Source organism: Diadema antillarum, unplaced genomic scaffold, assembly GCF_040938485.1.
Source record: "Diadema antillarum isolate AM-2024a unplaced genomic scaffold, OU_Dant_1.0 seq00000124_RagTag, whole genome shotgun sequence".
Lineage (NCBI taxonomy): Eukaryota > Metazoa > Echinodermata > Echinoidea > Diadematoida > Diadematidae > Diadema > Diadema antillarum.
In genome coordinates, this window is record NW_027271204.1 from 254,338 (window position 1) to 280,965 (window position 26,628).

The 26,628-nt window shown below is 38.3% G+C and overlaps 1 protein-coding gene across 1 annotated transcript; it reads left to right on the forward strand.

Moving 5' to 3' along the window:
- Positions 1–2,331: 2,331 nt before the first annotated feature.
- On the forward strand, positions 2,332–16,664 carry LOC139727238 (elongator complex protein 5-like). Its single transcript, XM_071638195.1, has 8 exons — positions 2,332–2,452; positions 8,691–8,751; positions 10,635–10,766; positions 12,281–12,477; positions 12,901–13,094; positions 14,015–14,104; positions 15,288–15,388; positions 16,574–16,664. Exons 1-8 carry the CDS (start codon positions 2,389–2,391, stop codon positions 16,662–16,664), a joined length of 930 nt encoding a protein of 309 aa, XP_071494296.1. The 5' UTR covers positions 2,332–2,388.
- The last annotated feature ends 9,964 nt before the right edge of the window (positions 16,665–26,628 follow it).

Here is a 26,628-nt window from a genome sequence, read left to right on the forward strand (position 1 = left end):
GGATGAGGAATCGATGATGGGCTGAGCTGTCTTATAGTCTATATCAGCACTGGAAGTATCAGCATTCATGTATCGAAGTTCAAAGTTCAAGTTCAGTTCCGATGACACTTGTTCGAAGACCTCTACCACGAATTCAAGCCGTCAATCAGTTGCCTAATTCCCTGCGTTGCACCCGACTTTACGATGTGGTGAACGCCGATGGGATGAATGCGCTGGTTGACATCGAATGGCTCATCAGATTGGTATGACGATCATCGACTTGTCGTTGAACAGGAACGATGTTCACCAAAGAGTTTCACTGTAGCTGCCCATGCGATAAATTACCAGTTGACAAACGGGACGTAGTTGGAATCGGTCAGATATTTATTCTCAACGGTCGTACCCGTGAAACTGTAAAGAAAATTGTATAAGTAAAATATACAATAAGATCTAATTCAGTTTCACAAATTACAAATAAATTGCTTTGTCATTCATATATGTCTAATGAATGTTTCACACTAAAATTATGCATTTATACAATAATCACTAAAATTATATACATCTATAGATCACAGTGCTTTCAATCTCACATTTGCTAAAGAGTAACATCAATACTAATTCGATCACTCTTCACAATATATTCATTGTTAAATCTTAACCTCTATGTACAAACATATAAAATACTATAATCATAAGAATCACATATATATTGTATATAAGACTTAATACAATCATATTTAAATTGCTTACCTCTTTGGTGAACATTATATCACATATAAGCAGCTTGTTTATGGTTCGTTGACTTTGATTCCTTTTCCTTTAAAGATTTCGTTGCTGAATGTACCTTCGATGTTTTTTGTAGTAGCTACAGATGTGAAACTGATCTGAGCGTATAAAATCATTCTACTATTTGGTTACCATTACAAGATCAAAGGGAAGCGCCTGCGCGCATACAATAATCAAAGCATACCGCCTAGCGTATTCTAGGGCAATACGCGCATCTAACAATACCGCCAGGGAGAGTAACTGTTACTATGGCAGCAACCTGGGGACTGCTGCCACAGGGTAGATATATCAATTCCTCACCTTGCAAATGCTTTGAGTGGTAATGACATTACAACGATCGGTGAGTGTGTGGACTCTGACTGTCAGTCGGATTCCTCATAACATCACACATCACGAACGTCATCAAATCCTCAGTGTTCATCATGATGACATCATCAGGCAGGCTACGTACTGTATGTGGTGCGTGCAGTGGGTGCGTGGTCGGTACATAACAGCCAGTCAGTGCCCGCAGGTACCGCGTACACCCACCCACTGGTAGGTAGCCCTGCACGCGTGCTTGCGAGGGCGGTCGATCGACGCTAGATGCGCGGCCGGCTGCCGGCTGAAGCTGAGGCTCGCATTCTCAATTTGGATTGGTCAAAAGTTAGTAGGCTTGTACAACAAGTACACGCACGCGTGTGCGTGTTCCGCACCGTACGGATGTACAGCTCCAGTACGGTCGGTCGGTATAATTTAGTAACGGTAAACTTTGTACAAGAGCCCGTCTCGGGGTGCGAATTGGTTTTGACCACGAACTTTTTGCCATTAAAAAAAAAAAAAAAAAAAAAAAAAAAAATCGTAGACTGGAGTTGTGATAACCTTTTTTTTTTTTTTTTTTTTTTTGGCCTGAAGGGGGGTGCGTTCGCACCCAACGCACCCCCCCTGGTGACGCCCATGCAAATATTCAAATAGCTCTAGTTTTACGTCGATTGGTAGGAGGAGAGGGAAATTTTTACTTTTCATGGAATGCAACGCTATTTTGGCTTGGGATACTTAAGTTGTTTGTTTATAGCTTTCTTAAAATTATCGTTATAATTGAACGTCGTTCCTAAGTAAATATAATCATCGCAGACACAAATTTTGTCATCTCCGAAAAGAAATGTAGGAGCTGTTCTTACTTTTCAGTCCACGGGAATCTTAGTCTTAGCTTATTAATCCATACAAAGTAGAATCAGACTGAGTCTGATTCAAAATTTCCTAACAGCCCTTGAATCTCTCAGAAACAATTATTGCTATTAAACCCATATGAGTCCCACTGAGGGGATAGAGCCGTTTCTTTTCTAGGCCGTCACATATTGATAACCAGAAAAATACTCAGAATAATTCAAATCGGTTTTAGTTTCACTGAGACAAAATGAATGATATCATGCTTTTTGACAAAATCTTGTCGGAAGCGTAATCACATTTCTTAGAAATACCGCAAACATATAAGACCAACACGTGTACACGGGCGCGCGCTCAAGCTCCAGTCATAATTCGGCCGGTCAATAAAAGCGTCCTAACTGAGTGTGCGTGGGTTGCGTGCGACAACAAAGGAGCAAACATCGAAATCATTTGAAACCTCCATCTCACTGGGCTCTTAACATGACCAGCCTAATAGAGCAGATAGTATCAGGATCTGAATGTAGTAGTTCGATTTTGATTCAAGGTAAGTGCAAAATCGTCGGAGAAAAATCCCTTGCATGAACTCGTGTAATTGAATACAATGAACGAAGTGTCAGTCCCATATACTCGAAATGGTGTACTGGTGTGAGCCTTGAATCTTCTAGCACTGTCTGTCTAAAAAGGCACCGTATGTAACCTAGTCTAGTCTAGTGTACCAGTTAAAATTTTACTAGAAATCAGTGGCAAGCAAGTGCCTGCCTTTGACCGACAAGTATATCCAATTCCGTCAAAAACTTCTCATATATAATAATGACATGCCTATATAGGCCCTACTACTATTACAATAGTAGTAGTATACCAGTCCGCGTCCGGGAAGCATGTTTTTTTTTTTTAGACGGCACAGATTGGGGAAACTAAAAATTTATCGGGGACCCTATCCCTAAACCTAACCCTAATCCTAATCCTAACCATAACCATCAAACCCTAACCCTAACCCTAACCCCAACCCTAACCCTAACCCTAACCCTAACCCTAACCATAACCAAAAACCCTAACCCAACGTTTTTCCCATAGGTTTAACACGCGCCATGCCCCGATCTGTGCCGTCTTAAAAAAAAAACGCGTCCGGGAAACCCGCTCATGAGGACTGCTCTCTCGTACGAGTAGGGGACTGCCCCGCCTCACGAGGACCGCCCGAACGCCTCATGAGGCCCCCGGGGGAAGGCCTCAAGAGGACCCCTATTCACTTCTTATTCATCTCACAACTGACGTATAAAATTGTGGCAACTTTGCAAGGTGATTTTTTGTTTTTTGTTTGTAATACTTTGTAAGTATGATGGGTTCACTTTCTTCGTCAATTCCGCCGTCCGCTAAACTTTGGGCGCTTTTTCTGGAATCCCGCGATGAGACGTCACATCACATCACGCATCCCCATTAGCACATACAGACAGCGCGCAAGCTGTGAGATTTTCAGAGCGAGCTTGCGCGCTATCTGATGTGCTGGATGCGTGATGTGATGTGACGTCGCACCGCGGGATAATTCCAGGAAACTGCCAAAACTGGCCAAAGGTTAGCGGACGGCGCGGAATTGACGAAGGAAGTGAACTCGTCATACCTACAAAGTGATTAGTTTGCGAAGAAACTGGAGTACCCACCTACAGTTGTACACTGTACATGTACTCTATCAGTGTGGTAGTAATTTGGAATATATGCACAAGATCAGGTTAGTACTGATTTTATTTTTCTCGTTACGAATTTGTGTAAAAAGATGTCAGACTTCAGCTTCACGAGGCTGATTCGCGCGCGGAGAGGTGAGAGCTACAGAAAAAAGTACCGAAAATACCGGATCAGGCCGCTAGGTGCGGCAGTCTTGCACTGTGCGAACACGCTTGCTCGTGTTTTGATGGGCGCTCTGCATCAGTTGATTAAAACTGTCCTCATGAGGCGGGGCAGTCCTCGTACGGGGGAGCGGTCCTCACGAGGGGGTTTCCCGGACGCGTGTTTTTTTTAGACGGCACAGATTGGGGAAACTAAAAATCTATCGGGGACCCTATCCCTAAACCTAACCCTAATCCTAATCCTAACCCTAACCATCAAACCCTAACCCTAACCCTAACCCTAACCCTAACCCCAACCCTTACCCTAACCCTAACCATAACCATAACCAAAAACCCTAACCCAACGTTTTTCCCATAGGTTTAACACGCGCCATGTCCCAATCTGTGCCGTCTTAAAAAAAAACGCCTCCCGGACTGATACTCTATAGGGCTCACACTGGTAAATAATTCCCCTGAGATGTGTGTTAAAATTCAAATTTCAAAAAAATTCTGTAAAATAGCTGGGAGAAATGAGGTGTTTCAGCTTCACTAACCTGGATAAGTGAGATATACCCTTTCATCTATCAAATTTTCAGGGTGGGTTCTTCTGCTCAAATTCTGTCCAAGGGGCCGCAAAGCCAGACTACGAGTTCTTGTCACTCAAAAAATCACCTATTTTCCGTACACGTACCCAATGAAATATATAGTCCCCTCAAATTCCATCAGAAAAGCTTTCATCTTCCAACCAAAATGCAGTTTGTAGAGGAATTCATACTCAATATCTACAGCTATTCAGTTTTTTGCCAAACTGCATCATTGATTTTTAATCAATTTTTTTCTTCATTTATTTTGGTATCTTTGGTACAGATTTGTGAAGGGGTCTGGGACAGTCCATTTTATTTACAGGTGTGAGCCCTGTTGCGACGGTTTCAGTCGTTCTGTTTGAGTGCAACTTCGACCCAGTTCCCCCTGCATAATGATGGTTAATATTATTTTTTCCAGCTTGGTTTTCAAACCTATCTGGAAAAAAAATATACAGGATTAATCAGTAGTAAACATTTTGACTCACCTCTTCCACTGTTTCCTCCTGTTTTCTGGCTGTTTCCTCCACTTCTTTGCAGCGCTCCCCAATTCATCGCTGCCTTCGTGAAAAATGACTGCACAACATCTATGGCATGCCAAATGCTCCATACAATCACTACCCAACCGTCTATATCGGCATACTTACGTTTATTGACTAACTACTACTAGTGAGTTGTTCGAGCGCTAAATTTAACTTCGTAATATTGTGAATGAGCATTTGGCATGCCATAGACGTTCGTATGGTCATTGGTGAACATGAAGATTAATTGAAATAAACAAACGACCACGTTAGTAAAGTTGTATGAAAACAATGACCATGTCAACATGGTCAAGGTGATGACAGTGCAGTGACAGCATCATGGCACAAATCGTTGCGATCCATATCGTTATTAATTATAACGTCAATAGACATGCCTTGCGGTACATTCCCACCCAGCTAAACAGTATCTGCTTGCTAATCTGCTTCTCAACACCTGGCCATAAAATGAATTAAAAAGTTTCATGATTCATCTAAAGAATCTAAAGAATCTAACTATGACAAACTATGGTAAAAAGGTTGAAGGACCTTTAAGAGCCAAAGTGGGCCTCTGGTTAAAAAAGGTTTTGAGGCATGGAGTATAGATCTGTATGTGGACGTGATTACAGCGACAGGGCTGTGTATGATGTGTAAACAAGTATTAAAAGATGGATGTTGCTGTATTATGTTTTGTCTTCAGTGCTCTGTGTAATATTGGCCGTCATGTGTGGTTTTCAGTTTGTCTGTCTTGTGTTGTGAGAAACAGAGTACGATGGGAAGTGATAATACAATGATACCACAAGGAAGAGTATTTTAGAAATTGCTATCAATGGGAACTATATTCTTATTATTGTGAGTAAACATAGTATCCTCTCTCTCTCTCGTTTTTTTTTTTTTGTACAACTTTTAAGTACTGTAAAACACTAAAAGTGGAAATTTTCGGCTGTGTTGAAATTTTCGTGCATTTCGCGCAACCAGAAACTTACTAGCACGACAATAAAAGCACATAAATATTTTTGCGTGCCATATGTATGTTCCTGTGCGTGATGTCTTGATTCCGCTGAATTAGCAGCACGCGAAACTCTTCTCACCCGGCCAAGAGTGAAAAATTAGCCGCGCGAAAATATCCACTATAAATACATTATTTCAAATCGGAAGATGTATATTTTTACAATACCTGAGAGAGTTTAGCACAGACTGAAGATTAAAAATGTGGTAATCCCACAGTTCCAAATACTGCATGGTATATTTTTAAATCTTTCAGGTCAGTTCCAAACACTTTACTGCATGGACTTATGGTATATATTTTTTTTTAATTTTTCAAAATGTTTAAGAGCCAGGAAAGTTAAAGACAGTCATTAATACATGGGCAGGTGTCTATGGGAAATGTATATTATACTACACTTATAGCAAATCAGCTCGTCCTCAATAGGTTACATTGCTTATAGTTAGACATAGTATGTCAATTACAATATGTTACCGATTATCTTCTACAAAATTTGTAGCTATGATTATAGGATAAATATGACTATATGATTATATTCAAACAGTAAACGTGGTAAACTTTAGGACTCCAATAAGTTTGATTGGTACATGTCAGTTTGTGACCAAACTTAAATTGTAGGTGTTCCTTGGGAGTTGAAGGTCACCACAATGTCAAAGGTCACAAACAGGGGTCAACAAACTTTTAGAGGCCGATGTTAAGTTTTAACCTTGATTCCACTTTATGACAGTCAAAGTTAGAATTTTACAAATGTGTTGTGATTTGTGAGCGAGACACAATGTGCCATTTGCCTTACACCAAAGTTAAAAAAAAAAATCATGAGGTTTGATGAAAGCCTTGCAGGTCTATGAGATACATATGGCATTGAAACTTCTTTGGTTTGCACATACTGTCAACTCAAGGAGGTGCATATCCCAAACATGTTGAGTGGAAATTAGAATTTAAATCCTGGAGACACTCCAGCAATTGCAACTGATTGACAAATTGCCCTACATCGACCTAAATAATTTTATTTACGTCGATGTAGGGCAATTTGTCAATCAGTTGCAATGAAAACATCTCGACGGAAGAATTTCGTGAATTTGAACACTCCAGCAACTTTCAAATTGATGTCCACCCCCACACTTCATGTAACATATTTTAAAGAGATACATTGTATGACAAACATCAGGAATTATCCAACAAAAGCAACATGGGCAATCCCACAATAACTATTCCCTTTTCGACTTTTGACATTTGAGCTTTGATGATAACAGTAATTCAGATATGCCTCCTTATACATGTAGAAAGAAAATTAAATACCTATGATAAACGGCTAAATCCACCATAACTAAATCAACCTTTTGGCTCTATAAGCAATTAGATTTCTAGACATGTACTATAGCAAGGCTTTTGTAGGCCTATCAATTGTGACTGTCGAAATGCAGCCAAGTGCTATTGAAATTTCCCACATTTGAATGCATGCTAAGTGAAAAGGTCTGTTTGAGCAATTGTTTAAAACAATCTTTTCCTGTCATACAGAGTGCCCAAAATGACCTCCTGTATAAAATATGCAAGTGCATACTTACTGTCCCCGCCGAACGAGTTCGAGCAGGGGACTATGAAACGGGCTCCGTACGTGTGTGTGTCCGTGTGTCCGTCCGTCCGTGTGTCCGTCCGTGTGTCCGTCCGTGTGTCCGTCCGTGTGTGCGTCTGTGTGTGATCAAAATGTTCAAAATGCTACTCCTTCGCCATTTCTAACCCGATTTTGATTCTGTTTGCTTTATATGATAGCACTACATGGGAGCTTTGAAACTTGTGTACAGAATTTCAGTTGTGACCTTTGACCTTGACCTTTGACCTATATTGTACATTTTGCTTCAAAATGCTACTCCTTCGCCATTTCTAACCCGATTTTGATTCCGTTTGCTTTATATGATGGCACTAGGTAAGGGCTTCAAAACTTCTACACAGAATTTTGACCTTTGACTTCTTTGACCTTTGACCTTGATTTTTAACCTGTATTGTACATTTTGCTACAAAATGCTACTCCTTCGCCATTTGTAACCCGATTTCAATTCCGTTTGCTTTAAGTGATGGCACTAGGTGAGGGCTTCAAAACTTCTACACAAAATTTTGACCTTTGACTTCTTTGACCTTTGACCTTGATTTTTAACCTGTATTGTTCATTTTGCTACCAAATGCTACTCCTTCGCCATTTCTAACCCGATTTTGATTCTGTTTGCTTTATGTGAGGGCACTAGGTGAGGGCTTCAAAACTTCTACACAGAATTTTGACCTTTGACTTCTTTGACCTTTGACCTTGATTTTTTTACCTATATTGTACATTGGCTACAAAATGCTACTCCTTCGCCATTTCTAACCCGATTTCGATTCCGTTTGCTTTATGTGATGGCACTACATGTAGGTGAGGGCTTCAGATAGAATTTTGACCTTTGACTTCTTTGACCTTTGACCTTCATCTTTTTACCTATATTGTACATTTTGCTACTAAATGCTACTTCCGGCGGGGACATATATTACGCACCGCGTAATTTCTACTTTTCCTTGTTGTTTTAGTTCTTCACATGAATGAATATATTTCATATGCTGTACACTGTAACTATGTCAAACTTCACATCAAAATCACTATTCATCATGTTAAAAACTGTCATTGAATTAGTAGCAAAGGGGAAAACATAAAATGTTATCCTCACAATGAAACCTGCACATACCAACATGCACACCTTTAGCATAATAAATCAAGAATCTCTGTTGTTTTGTTCTGTTTTTTTTGGAAAACAAATTCTTTGGCATTCATGTTTTTACATGTAGAATATTGTGAATTAAAAGCAACACTCAATTTTCCATTTAATGCCTATAGATACAGTGGAGCATAGTGGGCGGCACATATTGAGGTGTTTCATCAAAGAAATAGCAAAACGGTAAGTCTGATATTTTCTTAAAGTATAAATTCCTACTAAAATTAGTGCGCTGTATTCATTTTATAGAACAACAATACAATGATGACATTTAAACAAGAGTAAGATAGAATTATGGACAGATATGTTTATTGTGTCAAAATCAGATTTACAGGAACATTAAAATGTACACAAAAGATAAAATCGTAAGAAAATAACTGGCAGGATAAACTGAAAGCGTGCAGGGCAGAGAAAGGCAACGTCTCACAGTTCCTCAAGGCCATAACAGTTTGGCAACAAAACAACCAGCTGGAGAAAAATCAACAAATCTAAAGGGTTGTGACTCCCAGTGTTTGTTTACTGATGTATCACTAGTTTTTCATTCTTTAATATAAACATAAAGATTGCTCCAAGTTAACTTGTATTCTATACCTTTTCTATAAAGCACTTCCTGTTATAATGAAGTCTATGATACTGGCAGTTCTCTCTGTTGTATCAAAATTTTGTCATATCAAAACTTATAACGTTATGTTGTATAAAGAAGTTGAGATATGACTTTTAACCATGTCGTGACAAAATTTAGTTGTAACCATATTCATTGTATAATATTATGTAATGGGAGTGCTGTATAATGCCTTGTCTTTTCTTTGAGACTGAATTGGTAGATCAGGTATGTCATTCGTATTCCCTGTATGAGGCATAATTGAATCCAAATTTATAGAATGCTATTTGAGGGAGCAGAATGCCATTTGAGGGAGGCAGAATGCTGGGAGCAGAATGAGTTAATGATGACATAAATGGTATCCCAGGGTACCAAATAAAAATCAGCCATTTTGTTGAATTATATTATTATTATTTTTTTTTTTTGGGGGGGGGGAGGGGAAAGGTTGTACCCTGGGTGCCAAAAAGCGGGAAATTATTTTGATGGTGGAGCTAGCCACTGCACAGCCCTGCACTGCCCTGAGCACACGCTACAGTATATTGCTAATTTGTACAGCATACCATGTATGCTTAGTATCACTTGCAGTGGCATGAGAATGACTGTACACTGTACATGTAGACATACACACAGTACATGCATTTCTCTGCGGCTGTCCTCGAGTGGACATGAGATGGCGCTACACAGCGTGGTATCCCGGGGTACTACGGTACCCCTAGGTAACGTGTGATGCATCAAATGCAGGATACAGATAACTCTCCCTACCCTGCATCATCTATAAAGTACAGTGTACTCGTTCATTGTCCATTTACACACGTGTAGAGCTCTGTTAAATCACATAATTTTATAGTTCAGAGACTGCCTGAATAGATATATTCTGTGGTGACGTTACGTTATAGAAAAGGAAGACGATTACAGAAGAAAATGCAGAAAAAGAAACCAAACAGATAGAAGAAAGGATTCTGTGATTTGAATGTGGAATACGTATGTATGTACAGTACTCATGATTAGCCATACCCTACTGAATGTATTTGTACGTAGCATATTTTACCATTGCTCTCTAAACAGCAACCTTTATGGAAAGAGTCTTGTCCAATTTTAAAACATCCTCCCTGTATGTTATACCATGTCATATTGAATGCATGATGCAATAAAGGATCACTCCTCCAGCCTAATAATGCCTTGTCTTTTGATCCTACCTGCAGGTTCTATTTTGTCCATAGTTGCTCAAAACAAAAATAAATACTATAGATAGATGAATAAATATAGATAAAAATAAGATAAAATTACATTGTAGGTGGGGGATCTGACATGTTTACTGTGCCTGTCTTCACAATAAGCCATAATTTACAATTTATGTAATACATTTTATCCCCCCCCCCCCCAAAAAAAAAAGGCTTCAGAAACTTGTGTCATTTCTAGAGAAGTCAAGACTTTAAAATGTTATGTTACAACAATTCTCTTCCAGAGTGGATGAGGTGCACCTGTTTGCGTTTGACCGCACCCCAGATGCCCTCCTGGCAGGCTCTGATCCTGAGACCAGACTAAAGGTCATGTGTCATGATGGGTGGACAGATCCTCAGGGGTGGAACCAAGCCAGGTGAGAATATTATCTATTGAAAAGACAATATAGATTTGTTGTCTTTAATCTATTTCTTTGTTGACTATTTTAAGTAAAGTACTGTCTAAGTGTTTAAATTTTTTTTGGCAGGTGGTTGACTCATATTATACACATACAGTGCACTCCCATAATATAATGAACATAGTTGTAACAAAATGTTTGCTACAGTGAATTAAGAATTCAGATCCTAGAATTATCATCTATACATCCGTATGTGCTTTAACCATCCGGCTATAACGAAATGTTGATTATAGCAAAAGAAAACCGCCGGTCCCAAAGACTCTGTTATAGCGGGAGTGTACTGTACACCTGTAGATTGTAATAAATGGTGTCCCATGAAATAAAATGTCTTTTACCATTGAACTCCTTAAGGGCAATTCCGCAGTTAGGTGGACATGACATGGATAAAAGAAATGTGCCTCTTTATCTTACTCCTTGATTTAGGTATCAACTAATGCCATGGATGTTCATCAATCATTAAGGTCTTTCAAATTCACTAGATTTTATTTTTCGTATTCATTGATTTTGCAAGATCTAAAACCATCATCTAAAATGTACATGTGGGACTTGGGATGCTGAAATTCACTTAAATGCAAATTACAGTGGGTTCCTTTGAAATTTTTTCCCCAAAGCTTTGCTAAAGGGTAAAAGATGAATACATTTAAATACTCCAGAAGTCATGTGACATTTTGTCAATTACAAAAGGGTGAAATGACCTGCGGAATTACTCCGGACAAATGTAACGTTACTAACCGTAACGTTACTAACCATGCTTTTGGGGGTCTAGCTAAAAAATTATCGGTCGAACTGCTAAAAAAATTTGCATGAACATTTGTCATGATGCAATAATTGAAATTAATGCAACACTTTGTTTGAAGTAACTTGAATTATTGCACACTTTTTGTTACAAGACATTGATTTTTTTTTGTCATGTCCTTTTTTCGTAACGTTACTAACCAGCCCTTTAAGTTGCCATAGCAATTCTAATATTTCTTGGATTGTATTCATTCTTTTCTGTATCATAAACATGGGAAGGATGAATATGTTTTTGACATAATTTTGACTTGAAATGAATAAATGGTAATTTTGTAGTAAAAACAAATATCTAAATTTGTTCAAATGTAACGTTGCTAACCGCGGAATTGCCCTTAAAAGTTTTTTTTTTTCTCATCAGTATCTTCTGTCCTCTATCCTTATTCTAAGTCTTTGCATACCCAATCCAATGTTTTTCATGTTTGTTTTCCATGTCATGCCTTCAAAGACAAAGTGTGCACTGTTATGCTTGTCCTTACTTTTTGAGTGCATATATATATTTGACATATTTCTGATAATCCTGTTCCACCCATTCCACACCAGAATTTAACTGAAGATACCTCAGAGATACAGATGTGGATGTGGTATAAATTTGTTTTATGGTGTACATATACTGCCAAAGCCTATACAAGGTTGTATAAATATGATATTTTGGTAATGCCTGTCCTCTCTTATTTTAGTGTGACATCGTGCAAGCATAACCTGGTCCGCTTCACATCCGACAAGGACTTGGTCGATCATGTCCGTGACACAAGGAGGACGGAGAGCAAAGTTCTTGCCGTGGTTGTCGACTCCCTCACGCCTCACATCGTCCACAGAACCGTTCCCGTCACATGCCAAGCACTGCACTCACTCACACATTTGCCTGATAAATCAGGTGAGTTTCATTCGCAAGGTCACATTTTTTCTTAGTCTGTTGCACAACTGGTCTAAATTCGATGAACTTTGTACCTTTTAGCATTTTCAAGTGGATGTTTTGTTTTGAATTCACATCATATACCAGATATACCTGGTACATGCTGACTGATATTGCACCGTGCCATACAATGTAGCGCATGAGAATGTGATTCTGTTTTGGTTTGGGGTTTTTTTAAGCCTGTTGAAGACTAGTAAGTCCCAAGTATACTTGGGTAGGTGTCTACAGGAAACACATTTGGTAGCAAGATGAGCTCATCCTGAATGGGTTGAAAATGCAAAGTGTTTGTGCCTGTTTTTATTTAGATACTTTTGGCATTCATGAGAAGAATTTACAGGTAAGGTGATCTTTCTTTTGTTTTCAATTCTACATGGATTCTTCCAGACTTCCAGATCCAGCAGGTATTGAGTCTACTCCACAGTGATGTCCACGACGAAGCCACCTTGAGAGCCATTGGTCATCTGTCGATGACCGTCATCGCCGTCTCCCCTAACATGTCCATAGCTCCACTGGACGCTGCTCCTATGGGATTCTGCGACATTCTGCACAAGAGACCCTCAGGAAAAGTCTTACGAAAGGTTGGTACTTCACACAAATTTCAAGAAAAGAAAAGAGAAGTTGCATTACAGTACCTTGAATTAGTGCGAGTGTGTTGCTGCAATTTACAGTTTATAGCATGTACGGCAGGCAAATTGCTTATATATTTTTGTAGTCAACATTGTTATGTAGTCTACTACCAAGGGTCAAGGCCTTTCATGCTTTTGTCAGATTAAAATGTCTCCTTTTTAATTTAGTATGTAGTGTTCTTATTGTTATTTAGTATGTAGTGTTCTTATTGATGTCTGTACATGTATTGCTCATTTTTTGCTACTTCTCTTCATCCATGTATCTGCGTTGTCTGAGAGATATGCATTAAGCCTTTTATGTATCATCAGTATCATTAGTCTGTGTCTTCATTCTTCATTCATTAATTTTATAATGGTGATGATGATTTTAGTAATGATAATGCAGAAAGTTACATATTTGATGATGATAATGATTGAGGATATCAAATAAAGTAGACATTGTTTTACAAGCATTTTTGTATTGCGATTGATTGACAAATTACCCTACATCGAAGTACACTGTGGATATTGTCAATTAGGTGCTTTGCCAATCAGTTGTAATAAAAAAAATAAAAGAAATCAATACAAGAATATCATTAATTGAACATTATTGCTATGAGCTTCATCTGCAAATAAAAATGGCATTTGAATAAGACTACTGAGTATGTCTAATTTTGGGTTGAAATTTCCCTCAATTTGGCAATGACCTGCCTTGAGTTCAGCAGTTGAACACTTTGCGTGCTCTTCAGCACAGTATTGGTTGTATACGTGTAGATGGTGTTGAAATGGTCTGCACTCTTCACTTTGAAGTCATGTTGTTTACTTGATGCACAGAGTGAAACACATGTCTATTATTCATTTTGATGAGATTTATTTTTATCCTCAATACATAGAGAGAAGGCTACAGCATCTGTGATGACTACAGACTCCTGACTTTCACAGATGTTCAAAAGACGGCAGAAAGAATGGAAGAAGAGCACCAGGTAAATGCAGATAAATTGCAGGATCACATGTTTATGCTCATGCACATTTACAAAACTTCAACTTGCCAAATCATTTATTTGACATTTTCTGAATGCCCCCCCCCCCAAAAAAAAAAAAAACAACAACAACAAAACAAAAACAAACAAAAACAAAAACAAAACCCAACAACAACAACAACACAACAGCAACAAACAAATCCCAACACTAAGGAACAGGCAGGCAGACTACAGTATTCAAAGTAAAACAAATTGAGCTACAGCTATTTGCATTGCATTGTATTGTAATGATTTGTTTATGTGGCTGCTCATGAAGCACTGGATATTTGTATTCAAGCAAGTGACCACGGACCATATAGCAGTGAGTCCCCTTCGAGGGACTGGGCAATGAGGATAATTTCCTTGCCTTGGGGTACAACTGCTGTGGACAGGAAACTCAAACCACAAATCTCAGGATTGACCGTCATTGTCTTATCCACATATAGCCAACACATCTCCTACGAAATACATAAAGTTTCATTTTCTTCTTTTGGGGAAGTAGGTTGTGGGATTTACCATGGGGAAATCTGAATAATTAATTGGAGCTGCTGTTGGTCAGCGCTTAGAATGATGATAGTTTTTGCTGGCGTGATTACACCTTATTGTTTTGTTTTGTTTTGTTTTGATTATGTAAGTTCACAACTCTTTTTCGTAAGTACAACATATGTTACATGTATTCGTTTAATAAAAAAAGTCGGTTAACATTTTGTTTATAGTAGGTATGTCAACATTTCAAGTTCAGATTGCAAAATGAATGAGTGGATCTTTTCAATTCAATTCATTCATTGTCTTATATACAGGAAAAATGGCAATTGTACAGTGAACAAATGTAAGGGACCAAATGATGCACAAGGGGTCTCTTTGTAAAAGGCCCCATGTAACCTTATGCCTACAATACATTATAGTCACTTTATAGTAATTGGGAAAAAGTCCAATAAATTGTGTGTATATGGAGGTTAAATCATAGATATTAAAATACATGTATGAAAGTATTCAGCTGTTCCCTTCAAGTTGTTCCACAAGAAGTTTTTGTAGAACTGAATCTTCGATTCACCAGCTTTTGTACGATTTGATGGTGTCTGTGGCTCTCCAAGAACTTGCTTCATTGTGTTGTCAATATGCATCTTTCACCTGTTTGTGTTGCCAGCTTGACCCAACAGCCAACTTGACCTTCAACCTGACCTTGAAAGACTCTGAAAGGAAAGCCAAGGAGAATGTCGTCCTTCCCTTCACCAAAGTGGCAGAAAAGTAGGTTAATTTGTGGGCAAGGATAATTGCAGACTGTGATAATCACTTTGTAAGAAAAATAGAGACACTGTTTTTTTTCTGAAAGGCATGGTACCAGTTAAAATGGGGCAGAAATTTTTGGCAGGCATTTGTTTGAACATTGAAATATTGTCCACAAGTTTTATGCATTAGCTACATCTGTTGGGAACTTCTGAACGTTGATTGTTTGCTACTCGAATACTAAAGTCAAATGCCATCTCCTGACATGTTTTGCTTTGTGTGTGTGTGTGTGTGTGTGTAGATTGTAAAGGTAAAAGAAATATCCCGTTTTGGCATTTTATTGTTTGAGACAAATTGCTGCTCTGATGGTTGTTGAGATAAGGGGTAGGAAAGAGAAATTCTATTTTTCAAATTCATGTTAACCCATTCCATATGGGAACCTGGTGGTCTGTGTATGGGGATTTCAGAATTCAGTATGGAACAGGTTAATAAAGATTGTTGGGCACATTAGGCAGGTTGGCAGTGATTGGAGTAAAGAAGGAGAAGTTTCATATGTTTCACCAAACTGGTTCATTTGTTTGTGCATGAAACATGAGTGTAACAATTTTAAGAATGGCTATTCATTACAGCCCTTGAATGACTTGGCGTGGCGAATGCAATGTCTGCTTCACTTTATTTCTAAAGCATTACATATTTATGAGAATAGGCGTATCCGGGCAATTACCCCCAGAGGGCAATTACCCCCCGGCCAAATACTGGTTGGTGGTGAGGTTAGAGTAAAGATTAGGGTTAGGGTTAGGTTTAGGGTTTGGAGTTTGGGTTAGGGTTAGGGTTAGGGTTAGGTTCAGGATTAGGATTAGGATTAGTGCCAGGGGAAGGGTGCGGGGTAATTCCCCAGGGGGTAATTGCCCTAGACCCTAGTTACACACATGGTGAAATCACACTAATCTAATTTGCAAATCTATGTCTGACATCTCTCTTGACTGAAATCACGACACACAACCAGGACCCATCGGTAGACCCTTTTTTGTGTGTTTTTTACTTTTTGCCCAGTTTGAGCAAGACTTTTAACTATAGACTCTTGTATATGAAGTTTTTTTTTTTCTTATTCAATACCAAAGTCAATGTTGATGTAACATTGAATTTCTATCGATTGCTCCATTGGCAATCTAATGCATGGTTTTCATTTTGTTTGCGTGTTTCCAGTGCCAGTCGGGGCTCAGGCCAGATCTTCTACGAGCCCGACCAAGCGGACGACTACGACGATGAGGATCCTGACGATGATCTCGACATCTAGTTCTTGATGATCGACCAGCTCTTCTTATTATCCAGGGGACCGTTTCATGAAAGTTGTCAGTCTCTGACAATCACCATGGTAACAGTCAGTGACCAGAGCTTCTCAGCCAATCAAATCCACAGATTTTGCTGAAATTGTCAGAGACTCACAACTTGTCAGCACTGACTAAATTGATGAAACACCCCCAGGAAACCCCCGTCTTTCCATCAAAGTTTTAGCAAGCTTTAATAATGAAAACAAACGAACAGACAGCTCTCTCAGCATCCTCACAGTTTTTGTCCCCGCCGAACGAGTTCGAGCAGGGGACTATGAAACGGGCTCCGTACGTGTGTGTGTCCGTGCGTCCGTCCGTCCGTCTGTCCGTCCGTGTGTCCGTGTGTCCGTGTGTGCGTCCGTGTGTGATCAAAATCTTCAATTTGCTACTTCTCTGTCATTTATGAGCCAATTTTGATTCTGTTTGCTTTATATGATAGCACTACATGGGAGCTTTGAAACTTCTACACAGAATTTCAGTCGTGACCTTTGACCTTGACCTTTGACCTATATTGTACATTTTGCTACAAAATGCTACTCCTTCGCCATTTCTAACCCGATTTCGATTCCGTTTGCTTTATGTGATGGCACTAGGTGAGGGCTTCAAAACTTCTACACAGAATTTTGACCTTTGACTTCTTTGACCTTTGACCTTGATTTTTGACCTGTATTGTACATTTTGCTACAAAATGCTACTCCTTCGCCATTTCTAACCCGATTTCGATTCCGTTTGCTTTATGTGATGGCACTAGGTGAGGGCTTCAAAACTTCTACACAGAATTTTGACCTTTGACTTCTTTGACCTTTGACCTTGATTTTGTACCTATATTGTACATTTTGCTACAAAATGCTACTCCTTCGCCATTTCTAACCCGATTTCGATTCCGTTTGCTTTATGTGATGGCACTAGGTGAGGGCTTCAAAACTTCTACACAGAATTTTGACCTTTGACTTCTTTGACCTTTGACCTTGATTTTTGACCTACATTGTACATTTTGCTACGAAATGCTACTCCTTCGCCATTTTTAATCCGATTTCGATTCCGTTTGCTTTATGTGATGGCACTAGTTGAGGGCTTCAAAACTTCTGCACAGAATTTTGACCTTTGACTTCTTTGACCTTTGACCTTGATTTTTGACCTATATTGTGCATTTTGCTACAGAATGCTACTCCTTCGCCATTTCTAACCCGATTTCGATTCCGTTTGCTTTATGTGATGGCACTAGGTGAGGGCTTCAAAACTTCTACACAGAATTTTGACCTTTGTCTTCTTTGACCTTTGACCTTGATTTTTGACCTATATTGTACATTGGCTACAAAATGCTACTCCTTCGCCATTTCTAACCCAATTTCGATTCCATTTGCTTTATGTGATGGCACTAGGTGAGGGCTTCAAAACTTCTACACAGAATTTTGACCTTTGACTTCTTTGACCTTTGACCTTGATTTTGTACCTATATTGCACATTTTGTTACAAAATGCTACTTCCGGCGGGGACATATGTTACGCACCGCGTAATTTCTACTTTTCCTTGTTTTGTATCTTAGTATTTGAAGCCACTTTGGCGTATCTTTCTATTGAAAGCCCTTTTGACATATCTTCCTATTAAAGCCTGTTTGATTTTATTATCTTGCAACATTACATGTGCAGGCATTGCTTTATTCTTCCAAGTGTGTGCATTCGTCAATTGATTGATGCGTTTGATCTTTCGTCTGTGCTTGCAAAAGAGTAAATCCACAATGCATGTACAGTATCTCCCCCCGCCTCCCCCCGCCTCCCCCCCCCCCCCCCTTTGCTCTTTTCCCCATTCATAGCTTAAGATGTACATTTAGTAGAAATCAAATTCTTTATACAACCCTTTCAGGTCCACCATGCTGTTGTAACTTGTAATGCAAACACGACTGTAGGAGAGTCACAGCGAAAAGTGTATATCATGCCATAGATCTTACCACTTGGCCTATGGAAAGTTATGCTATCCAAAAGTGCAATATTTTTCTCATGGAATGATGAAATTGAAGGACAACTGAAGTGGAGGGAGTTTTTCTATCAATACGTTGTTATTAGGTGATACGCTATCAGCGTATCACCTATTGTGATTGTCAAAATTTCTCCTTTTTTTTATTCTTCTTTCTTTCTGCCACATTTTGTGTCGTCAATATCTCAACAATGACATTACGGAATAACATGACATTTTCAGTCAACATGTCTCATAACAATATCTAGCCACAATAAGGTTTTCATGACAGTAACATATCTATGACGTCATCTAGGCGCCATTTTGTGATTTTCGGACCTTGTCACATGATCGATCATAACTTCATAACTAGATATCATTTCTGTATCATTTTCGGTGGACATAAAGTTCAGGTCACACTCTATCTTACATTTTAACGCTAGTTACCCAGGTCATCATTACGCGCGCGTTTGCGCGCGTCAAAATTTTAAAAGGCTCAAAACGACTTCCCAATGGGAAATCTCGAAGTTTCAGACAATTTTAAGCGTTTCAAACATTTTCTCGCGTGCGCGTCCGTCCGCGCAATTTCGCGCGCAGAGGGCGTAACTAACATGAAAATGCAATTTTTTTGACCGATTTGGATTTCTGATACTTTGAGTAACAATATTCATTGATTTCCGATCGATTTTGACCTATAACAAAGGAATGCACTGGCGTCAAAGTTGAAATTCCGCGCGCGCGTCTTTCTGCAAATATAGTGAAAAAACATGTCTTTGTTTATTTCGCCATAGCTCTTTAAATCGTCCATTGACCCTATATTTCTATTGCATATTACAAAAGCATATGAATTGGAAATAACGTTTCAAGTACCGATATTGCCAGGAAAACTCATGACGTCATCATATCATCATCTGAAATCAAAAAAGTGGAATTAATTTTTTTGAGGTACTCTTTCTGACATTCATTTACTCGTATCTCTATTGCTTAAGCTTAATATCACCCCAAATTCAGATATGTTTTACTTTGAACATTTGCCTTTCAAGTCCATGTCATGGTTTTGAAATTTGATGACGTCATCATACTTTAAATTGTGATTAAAGGTAAAGATGCAAAATCGGACAAGTTTACGTGTTATGTCTATGGGAGGTGATTTTTTTAAAAACCATACATTGACTTGACAACGTTTAAGCACCTTTATCTCAGATGATTTTGCTTCATTTCCTCTGAAAATTAAGTATGTTGTAGCTGTGACAATAAGCTGCAGTAATCATGCATTTTATTCTTTGAAATCTCCTCATCAGGTTGACAATTTTGCAATTTAAAACTGAAAATGAGAATGGAATGCGGACGAAACGATTCCTGATTCATCTTTCACGTACATAAGTTTACGTTCCTCTAATTTTCTCGTCGAGACGTATGGCCGAGTGGTTAGAGGTGTCGTCACAGAAACGTGAGGTTGCACACGTACGGGTTCGAACCTCACAAGAGCACGAAAGAAAATAATAATTTTTTTTTTTACTTTTTTTCTTCAATGGAGTACTACACCTTCGTCCATGTAGAAGTCACGTTCGCATGTAAACACACCTATACGCACACACTCACACAGTATCCCTTTGTTTATCGTTGGAGACTGCATTGCTTCGACTGCTGCAAAATATTGCAGGCTGGGCTTTTCAAGCTGATCATGGTATATTGTAACAAAATGAAATTTGTTCATATCAATTCAGTAACACAATGTAGTCGTGGTTACTTTGTGCTGATTTTATACATGTAAGAAGCTATACATTGTAAAAAAGATATTTGAATTGTTCCTTTAAGTCAGTCTTCTGTATTGATGATTATTTGTCAATTAGTGGTTTTTGTGGAGTTTCAGATAATGATAAAAAGTATGTATGATAAGTGCAGCGATACTTTCTACAGTTAGTTCAAAGTTGTGTTACAGAGGTTTGATACATACATTTAGCATTGTGTTTGTGTGTCCACGTGTGTATACAGGTTGACCATATGTGACCGTGCACCTCAAAACGAACATAAAGTCGCACACACTGATTTTGCGTGAGGACTGAAAATAACTGAAATGGGTCAACCTAGCCGAACTTGACTTTTTCATATTTTCTGAAAGAGCGGGTCTTCTTTTACATTATGCTAAAATTTGGTATCATAAAACGGGCAGGAAAGTGTGTTTTTTTAGCAGTTTTTCTCGAACATTTTTGGCAGAATAGTGTGATTAGGTGCGTCTTTCGAATCCCTTTTTCATTTCTGAAAAACCTTATCCACACTCTTCACTTTCAACTCTAATAACTTTTGAAAAAATAGTGCTACTGCTTTGAAAGTTGGGATTAATTATGGACAGAATGTGTTAATGAGGCATGCTTAATTTCAGTTTAATCTGATAATACCTTCATTGTTGTTACTCTGGTGGTTTACTTCCTGTTTTTTGTCCCATTCATCGCACAGCCAGCACGGTTTGGTAAAGATTAAGCGCTTGAATAGACACTGTACTTCAAAGCCTCTTTTCTCAGTTCACACTTTTCCTGAGTTTGTGCTTTCTTTCCAACATTTAGATAGGTTAGGAGAGTCCATTTGATTTGAGTTATACATCATTTTAAAGCTTAAAGTCTGGTCTTTCAGAATATAGTCTTAACTAAACATTCCTATCTGGCGACTTTTTGTTTGTTTTGAGGTGCACTGTCACATATGGCACATTCTAGACAATAAATCTTAATTAATTAGCAAACGCGATCAGCTATGGAACTGAATATGGTACTAATGTATGATGTTCATGATTCTCATTAAACTGTGACGAGTTTAAAGAGATAGCTTAACTGTGTGTAAAAATAAAGCAATAATAAGGAAATTTTAAGGGAATTTGATAACCATGCCTATAATAATTTCATAAAGGTACTAATAGCTGCCTCATATTCGTGTGATTGATCGTCATGTCAATAGCAAACTGACAACGTACGATTAATATATTATACATTAAACAACTGTCTTTCAAATCCATATCGATGTTTTCTAGTTTGATGACGTCATCATACTTTAAATTGTGATAAAAGTAAAGACACAAAATCGGACAAGTTTACGTGTTATGTCTATGGGAGGTGATTTTTTTTAAAACCATGCATTGACTTGACAACGTTTAAGCACCTCTATCTCAGCTGATTTTGCTTCATTTCCTCTGAAACTTTAGTATGTTGTAGCTGAGACAATAAGCTGCAGTAATCATGCATTTTATTCTTTGAAATCTCCTCATCAGATTGACAATTTTGCAGTTTAAAACTGAAAATGAAAATGGAATGTGGACAAAACGATTCCTCATGTATCTTTCACATACATAAGTTTACGTTCCCCATATTTTCTCGTCGAGACGTATGGCCGAGTGGCTAAAGGCGACGTCTCAGAGACGTAAGGTTGCGGGTTGGAACCCCACAAGATCACGAAACAAAATACTTAGCTATTTTACTTTTTTTTCTTCAATTTTGTATTACATATTCGTCCATGTAGAAATCACATACGTATATAAACGCACCTATACACACACACACACACACACACACACGCCATATCCCTCTTTTTTGTGTGTTGGAGACCACATTGCTTCGACTGCAGCACAATTTTGCAGGTTGACTTTGTCAAACCGATCATAGTATGTAATGACGACGACTGAGGTGTTGTACTTTGAACAATTGTCTTTCAAGACGATGTCATTGTTTTGTAATTTGATGACGTCATTACACTGAAAATTGTGATTAAAGGCAAGGTATCAAAACCAGCCGATTATAGGTTTTATGTCTGCGGGACGTATTTTTCCCAAGTTGCCAGAAATGGCATAGCGACCTCAGTCGTTACAAGGCCGCTTTTCCGTCTAGCAATGCAATAGATGTTCACACGGCCACGTTGGTTGAGTGGGCATTGACTTTCCCCCTGTTATATCTATACATTGTTTTTTTTTTGTCTTACCATTTCCGTGGATGACCCGTGGCCGAGTGGTTACAGAAACGGTTTCGCATGTACGCTCAATATAACTTCAAGGTGCCTATATCACATTCTTTTCTTTGTCGATCACAGATGACTGTCATCTGATGACCACAAGCGTATCACCTAACTCGTCCTCAATGTGACGAGTTTTCATGTCTCGTTACAAATTTATGCTGCACCTTGAAATCAACATGTATTTCAGTCATTTTCTGCCACATTTGGCATTGATCGTGATTTTTTTTTTTTGTGGAATTTTCTCCTCGTCTATTGGACATATTATTTGACGTACCTGAACCAAGGGTACTGTCTTAGCTGAAGTTATGGCAATGTGGAGTGCCATTGAGGAATTCTAGGGTGTACAGTTACACACTGCCATTGGCACAGCAGATTTTAGCAATCTTGTTTCAGCACTAGTATTAAATATGCATCTGTTCTTCAGCATGTGTGTAAAATTGCCATTAAAATACAAGTTGTAAAGCTGTCTGACCAGCTACGTACTACAATATACATATGTACGTACGTTATCCAAATTAAGCAGGTACAGTATTCCCAACATCCAGCAGGTTCACTAAGATTTGGCTTTTTCCTACCTGGCTTTATGGCTATGGGAAAGTGAGATAGAATAGGTTTAGGCCTTATGCAATAAAGTTTGTTTTGTTTCTGTTCTATATGTTTTGTTGTAAGTTTGCTTTGGCAGGTGATTTTAATAGTGTCCTGCACCAATCTGTAATGTGGTAGTATCAAGTGTGCACATGGTGTGACAATTATTGTTGCAACATGATCCAAAGTGTACACCGGTCACAGTGGCGGATCCAGGGAGGACCGCAACCGGCGCACGCGCCCCCCCCCCCTTTATTTTTTGTTGAAACAAAAGAAATAAAAAGAAAAAATGGGGGAGGGGTGCGTGCCCCCCCCCCCTTTAATTTTGAAAATGCGCCCCCTCTTTACGGAATTCCTGGATCCGCCCCTGGGTCATGTTACATTGTTTTGTAGCAAGAACAATTCTGTAATGACTGAGGAAGGACAGGTGCATCACTTGCATGGAAGATGATGTTTCTATACTAAAGGTTTTGAGTACCTCCTCAATTTCACGGGAGTTCAGTAGTGGTCCTGTGCATGTAGAATTTTCTCAAAAGCTGCTTCTACGAAGTAGACTTTGTGACTATACCAATGCATAAATGTGATCAAGCAAGAAGAAATTGTGACATTCTTAATGAGAAATATATTGTTCATTTGAATGACTTCTACCCCCACCCCCCCCCCCCAAAAAAAAAAGAAAAACAGAAAGAAGAAATAACAGATAAATGAAAAATTATTTTACTTGAAGTGAAATCACATTACACAATGTTTGTCTGAAGTTATGTTTGTACTTGATATTTTGAGGGTCAAAAACTGATTGTATTCATGTGTTGCAAGAACTAAATGAAAGGACTACATGGCATTCTTCATAGTATTTCAAACTTTAATAGTTCAGCCCCATATTCAATCATGTTTTCCAGCTACCAGTGTACTTTAGGGGTGTTACTACAATGTATTTATACATGTATCTATGTTTACGCAATTGACAGGATGTTTAACCCTAACTTACCTGGGCTATTTAGTGAGCTTGAATTCCGGGGGGAATGCCCCCCCCCCCCCCCCCCCCCCCCAGATCTCAGCCGTTGATGAGACGATCGCCGCAAAATTTTGCATGAACATAAAGCTGGATGTAATCTACAAGACTGTTCAGTTAAATATTAAAAAAAAATCTGCATTTTCTATTTTACATTAATTAATTATTCAAATATATGAAATAAAAAACTCATTTTCGTCTGTAATTGGCCTCTAAAAGCTTATGAAATGCTGATTTTTGGTGTAAATATATCTAGTGACATTCTTAACATTTGTGCGTAAAAAAAATTCAGTATCAAAATTGATTTCTTACTTTTTTTATTGTTTTATCAATTTTTTATGTATTTCTTTGTTTTTTCAAACTTTTGGTTTTGTTATCTTTCAGCAGAATTTGTCATACACATTTTTAGAAGCATAATTGTGACCGTGCACCTCAAAACGAACATAAAGTCGCACACACTGATTTTGCGTGAGGACTGAAAATAAGTGAAATGGGTCAACCTAGCTGAACTTGACTGTTTCATATTTTCTGGAAGAGCGGGTCTTCTTTTACATTATGCTAAAATTTGGTGATATAAAACGGGCAGGAAAGTGTGTTTTTTAGCAGTTTATCTCGAACTTTTTTGGTAGAATAGTGTGATTAGGTGTGTCTTTAGAATCCCTTTTTCATTTCTGAAAAACCTTGTCCACACTCTTCACTTCCAACTCTAATAACTTTTGAAAGGATAGTGCTACTGCTTTGAAAGTTGGCATCAATTATGGACAGAATGTGTTAATGAGGCATGCATAATTTCAGTTTAATCTGATAATCCCTTCATTGTTGTTACTCTGGTGGTTTACTTCCTGTTTTTTGTCCCATTCATCACACAGCCAGCACGGTTTGGTAAAGATTAAGCGCTTGAATAGACACTGTACTTCAGAGCCTCTTTTCTCAGTTCACACTTTTCCTGAGTTTGTGCTTTCTACCCAATATTTAGATAGGTTAGAAGAGTCCATTTGATTTGAGTTATACATCATTTTAAAGCTTAAAGTCTGCTCTTTCAGAATATGGTCTTAACTAAAAATTCATGTCTGGCAACTTTTTGTTTGTTTTGAGGTGCGGGGTCACAATTATACTAAAATAAATTGATTTCAGCCATTAAAATTAAAAATATGAATCTTTATATGAATTAATTGAAAAAACACAATTTGTATTGACTTTGTACACAAAATCATGTTTTTAAGCAATTTTGGGGTTGACGAAAAATTTTTGAAGGGGCGTGGCTTCGGAACGGTATGCCTGGGCGCAACAAATTTGGTCGCAAAAGTTGCGGGAGACTTGAAAGTAAAAAGTCAGCGAGCGGCGCTGTCAAAAAATTTTGCGCGCCGGAATGGTTGCGGAATTCGTCGAGGGAGGGGCATTATGGCCCCCCCCCCCCCCCCCCCCCAGGTAAGTTAGGGTTAAATGCTTCCAGTCTGTTCTTAAGTTCCGTGTTGGTCTTTGGTCATTTTTATTGTGATCATAGCTGAGGTGAAGAACGTACTTGTTGGCAAACAGATCAACGTTGTGGTTTTTCTTTTTGTGAGGGATATTTGCTGTCTATTTTTTTTTCTGTAAATTACTGGTTTGTAGATATTGCTCAAGTGTCTCATTAAAAACACATTATCATGGAAATTGTGCTGAAGTCTATACCAGTTACGCATTCATGTAAATATTTTTGATCAGTTTCTGTATGTTATATGTACTGCTGAAATGTAATATTTACATTTGGACTGCTTAATACATGTATGAAAATTATTGCCTGTAATATGCCAGTACGATGAAAGCGTAACATTGCCATTTCTTGACCTCATTCAGTGCAAACTTTGTTTGTTTTATTTTTTGTGAGTATAAGTATATACAATATAATGTCTTGAAGCCAGTTTGAATAGCTGAAGTCTCAAAATTCAAGTGAAAAATCTAGCATTCTTCAAAATTTGGTCAAATTTGGTGAAGCAAAGCTTTTCCAATCTCTCTTTTGAGCTGAGAATGGTTTGACACATTCATCAGACAAAAAAGCAAAATATGCAATTTGTAGCCTATGTTTAGTATTACAGCCAAAATATCAGTGTCAGTCACGTCAGTGTATTGCAGATGGACCAGACATAAAGAGCACATTATTATACTTCATATTCATGCAGTATGGAAAACATCATTGACAACATCTCACAAACTTTACTTCAGGGAAACATACAAAATCATCTCCATCGAAAATATCTGTTTTGATCTGTTGTGAGAATGTTCATGTATTGTAAATAGATTGAATCCTGTATTTTCACTTTGTACATAGAAACAACAAATGCACCTTTTGATATCAGTTTTGTATATTTTAGTATCAAAATTGTTGTACACATTGCTCATGGTGT

Coding starts and splice junctions, on each gene's coding strand:
- LOC139727238 (XM_071638195.1), top strand. CDS start 2,389: ATGACCAGCCTAATAGAGCAGATAGTATCAGGATCTGAATGTAGTAGT. Junction 12,478..12,900: donor ACATTTGCCTGATAAATCAG/GTGAGTTTCATT, acceptor GGATTCTTCCAG/ACTTCCAGATCCAGCAGGTA. Junction 14,105..15,287: donor GAATGGAAGAAGAGCACCAG/GTAAATGCAGAT, acceptor TTGTGTTGCCAG/CTTGACCCAACAGCCAACTT.